This window comes from Silene latifolia, chromosome Y (genome assembly GCF_048544455.1).
Source record: "Silene latifolia isolate original U9 population chromosome Y, ASM4854445v1, whole genome shotgun sequence".
Classification (NCBI taxonomy): Eukaryota; Viridiplantae; Streptophyta; class Magnoliopsida; order Caryophyllales; family Caryophyllaceae; genus Silene; species Silene latifolia.
The window spans coordinates 161,051,545-161,055,371 of NC_133538.1; the positions used below are offsets into that span (position 1 = coordinate 161,051,545).

Below are 3,827 nucleotides of genomic sequence, written 5' to 3' on the forward strand. Positions count from 1 at the left end.
TATAAAATACCCTAAACATTCCCTAATCAAACCGTCGAAATAACACTCCGCAAAACCGGACACTCGGTCGAGTAAGTCCATACTCGGCCGAGTGTCCAATACTCGGTCGAGTATTCACTATACTCGGCCGAGTATTCCTCGGCATAACCAAAATAACAAACAACCAAAGCACTACTCGGCCGAGTAGGCTCTACTCGGTCGAGTAGTCACCAAGGAAAATCCGTAGTGTTACAGTCTCCAACACAGCAACCAGAGATCAAAATAACATCAGAAGAATTTTTTTTCTTTTACCTAAATCTCTCTTTTTGCCTAGAGCGCCTGCCCTTACGGGTTTTCACTCTAGCTTATCATTTTTTTCATCTCACAACTACTCTCAGTGGCACGCAACTCGATTCTTCATTTTACCCGGAGCACCCTTTCAGGTTTTCACTCTTTCTTCGGCCACATCCCAATCTTGCCTAGGCGCCTTTGCAGGTTTTCACCTAGCCGAGATTACTCTTTTTCTTTCTTTTTTTTTGAAAGAAGTTAACTGAAATAAAGCACACCATACAATTAAATAAATTACAATCGGAACGATTCTCCTCCCCATACTTGAATGAAACATTGACCCCAATGTTACAAGGACACAACAAAAGGACGAGAAAAACACACACCTCATCTATGAAAATGCCAATGACGACATAAACAATCAAGCATACCTTAACACCGCATGAAATAGAATAATCCACGCACCACACCTCCTCCCCACACTTGGCCATTAGCATACTCCATAAAGCACCATCACACAAGGCCAACAAAAGATAAGAGCAGCCAAAGAAGACTAACGCCCCTTATTACTTCGATCCTAACCAACGACCAAGTATCTCTAAAACATATGTGCCAGCAACATATTGCACATAAATGAAATACTAAAACTCCAAGTTTACATGGTTAATCCTAATCTCCTCTAGGCCAAATCAACAAACCATCTAACCGCATTAGCAAAGTGCCCACAACAACGCACCGCGGTTTCTCCACACCATAGCCTCTATCCTACCCAACCATCCCTCTTTGTCGCCCTTCTTATGACGCCAACACCATAAATATGCAATGAATCTTGAGGTATTGTCTGATATTTTTTTTTTCTCTCAATTTTTTTTCCTTTTTTTTTTGTTTTTTTCTTTGTGGCCACAATAGTACACACAATTCTACGGGTTGCCTCCTGGAAGCGCTTTTGTTTAACGTCGTTAGCTCGACATCTCGCGGAATGGTAAAACCACCCGACTTAAGCTTGAAAAGAAAATTTACCTTGACTTACAAACATGAATACAAGAGGAAGAACGAAAGCAAAATTTTATATGGATAGTTTGTACACCTTTCCCGGAGCCCTTTCGACGAATTAATTTATCAAACCAAGCCTTCTTCTTACCTCTAGAAGCCTCCGCATCCTCACGATGATCCCATAAGATAAAACACCTTTGATTCTTAGGAGGGAATCCCTGCAAAACATTAGACAACTTGCTCGGAATATGAGATTTCCGATACTTAGATAAATCATGGTTAGGAGAAGTGTCTATAATACACAATGAGTGAATTGAAGAAGAGTGAGAAGATGGTTTATTGATTTCAAATTTAACAACGGTCCCATCAAATTCCATGGTAAGAGACCCTTTTGAGACATCAATCTTAGTCCCTGCAGTCTTCAAGAATAGTCTCCCTAATAAGACGGGGATAGCATCACTCTCACTTTTCATGTCACGAACATAAAAGTTAGCCGGAAAGACTAACTTACCAACACCAACCATGACATTCTCTACAACCCCCTTAGGATAGACACTAGACCTATCAGCCAGTTGAATTACTACACTAGTGTCTTTCGAAGGTCCAAGTTTGAGTTTTTCATAAATAGCATAAGGGATGACATTAATAAACGCCCCTAAATCTATCATGGCCTTTTAAAACCTAAGGTCTCCTATGATGCAAGGTATTGCAAACATACCGGGGTCACTACATTTAGGGGGTAACTTTTTTTAAAAAAATGCAGAAACATACTCACTAATCTTGCCCTTAGGACCCTTACCCTCCTATTCATTTTGCTTTCTCTTATGGGTACACAGTTCTTTCAAAAACTTAGCATAACGAGGTACAGACTTAAGCAAATTTAAAAGTGGAATATTTACCTCACAATGGCCAAAAGTCTCATAGATATCACTATCTTTTTCAATCTTTCGCGTGGACTTGAGAGCTTCTTGAAAAGGAACTTCCGGTTCATACACTTGCATTGGTTGCTCGTCCATCTTTTTATCAATCTCTTCAACTATCTTCTCTTCCTCTTCATGGATAGTAGGAGTTTTTATCTGCTTCTTCCTTTTCTCTACCTCATCCAACTGTCTTCTATTCCTCAAAGACAGAGCACTTACATTCTTCCTTTGTGGCACCGAGTCTCTTGCCTCTAATCTATTAATAGCAGTAGCCATTTGTCCCATCTGATTCTCCACGTTTTGAATGCTAGCCTTGGTTTGTTGCTTTTGAACCACATTCGCTTGAAGAGTGGCTTGACTGGTAACCAAGGCTCGAATCATAGCCTCAGTTGACATTTGACCGCTGGAAGGAGGTCCTTGTGTAGGAGCCACATGTTGAACTGGTGGTCGAGGTATAAATTGGACCTTAGGTTGACCTGATTGGCCACCTTGAATTGCTGAGTGTTTTGAGAATTTCCCCACAGAAAATTTGGATGAGCCTTCTTCCCTTCATTGTAAGTTTTAGAGTAAGGATCCCACTTCTTTTGAGGTGTACACTCCCATACTCCATTCACCTCTTCTTGAGAACCTTCTTGCATAAGTGGACAATGCTCGCTAGGATGTCCTCCGGTAGAACAAATTCCACATACCATCGCCATCTTCTGTCCCGTCATCATCTCCTTGAAAAGAGTTGTCAAGGTGTCAAATTTTTCTTAAAGATGGGAAGAAGCTGAAGAACCCACTGAATTTACTTCTCGCTTTGTATATTTTCTTGCAAAATCCCGTGAGCTCTCAGCTAACTCACCAATTATCACCCAAGCCTCATCCGGGCTTTTATTTGTAATACCTTCTCCACATGCCGCATGCATGGTATGGGCATCCTCCACACTCAAACCACCACAGAAATACATAACAAGGTCTTCAACAGTGTACCCATGATTAGAGCAAGTAGCATATAATTTCTTAAACCTCTCCCAGTATTCATACATTGTCTCGCCATCCTTTTGTTCTGTGTTACTGATCTCTTTCTTTTGCTGAGATGCTCGGGATGCAGGAATATACTTTTCTAGAAAGGCTTTCTTCATTTTGACTCATGTATCAATGCTTCCCGGTGGTAAATAATAAAGCCAATCCCTCGCAGCATCTTTTAAGGAAAAAGGGAAAGCTCTCAGTTTCAACTGCTCATCAGTCACTGTAGCCGGCTTTATACTAGAGCAGATAATATGAAAATCCGACAAGTGTTTATTTGGATCTTCATTGCTTAGACCATGGAAAGATGGCAAATGATGAATTAGCCCTGACTTTAGCTCAAAAGTTGCGTTCTCAGCTAACGCAGGAAAAGTGATACACAACGGTTGTTGTGTAAGATCAGGAGCAGTAAGTGCTTTAATCGTATTGTTTGCCATGGTGAAAGAATTATAAGTGGCTTCAAATATTTCAGAATTATGCGACTCAGATTATAAATCCTCGGACTCGTAACCTTCAGAAAGAGCTATGATTGCACCTTTCTTGTTCTTTCTCAACCTGAAAAGAGTATGCTCAATCTCTAAATCGATTGGCTCGAGATTCAAGTTAGAAGAACGAGTATTATGCATAAAATAAACTAAG

The 3,827-nt window shown here is 40.5% G+C and overlaps 1 protein-coding gene across 1 annotated transcript; it reads right to left on the bottom strand.

Annotated features, from left to right (window-relative positions):
- Positions 1-3,310: 3,310 nt before the first annotated feature.
- On the bottom strand, positions 3,311-3,625 carry LOC141629295 (uncharacterized). The gene has a single exon (XM_074442319.1). It carries the CDS (start codon positions 3,623-3,625, stop codon positions 3,311-3,313), a length of 315 nt encoding a protein of 104 aa, XP_074298420.1.
- Positions 3,626-3,827: the final 202 nt, after the last annotated feature.

Bases quoted from the DNA above. Each gene is read 5' to 3' on its own strand.
- LOC141629295 (XM_074442319.1), bottom strand. From the start codon at position 3,625: ATGGCAAACAATACGATTAAAGCACTTACTGCTCCTGATCTTACACAA.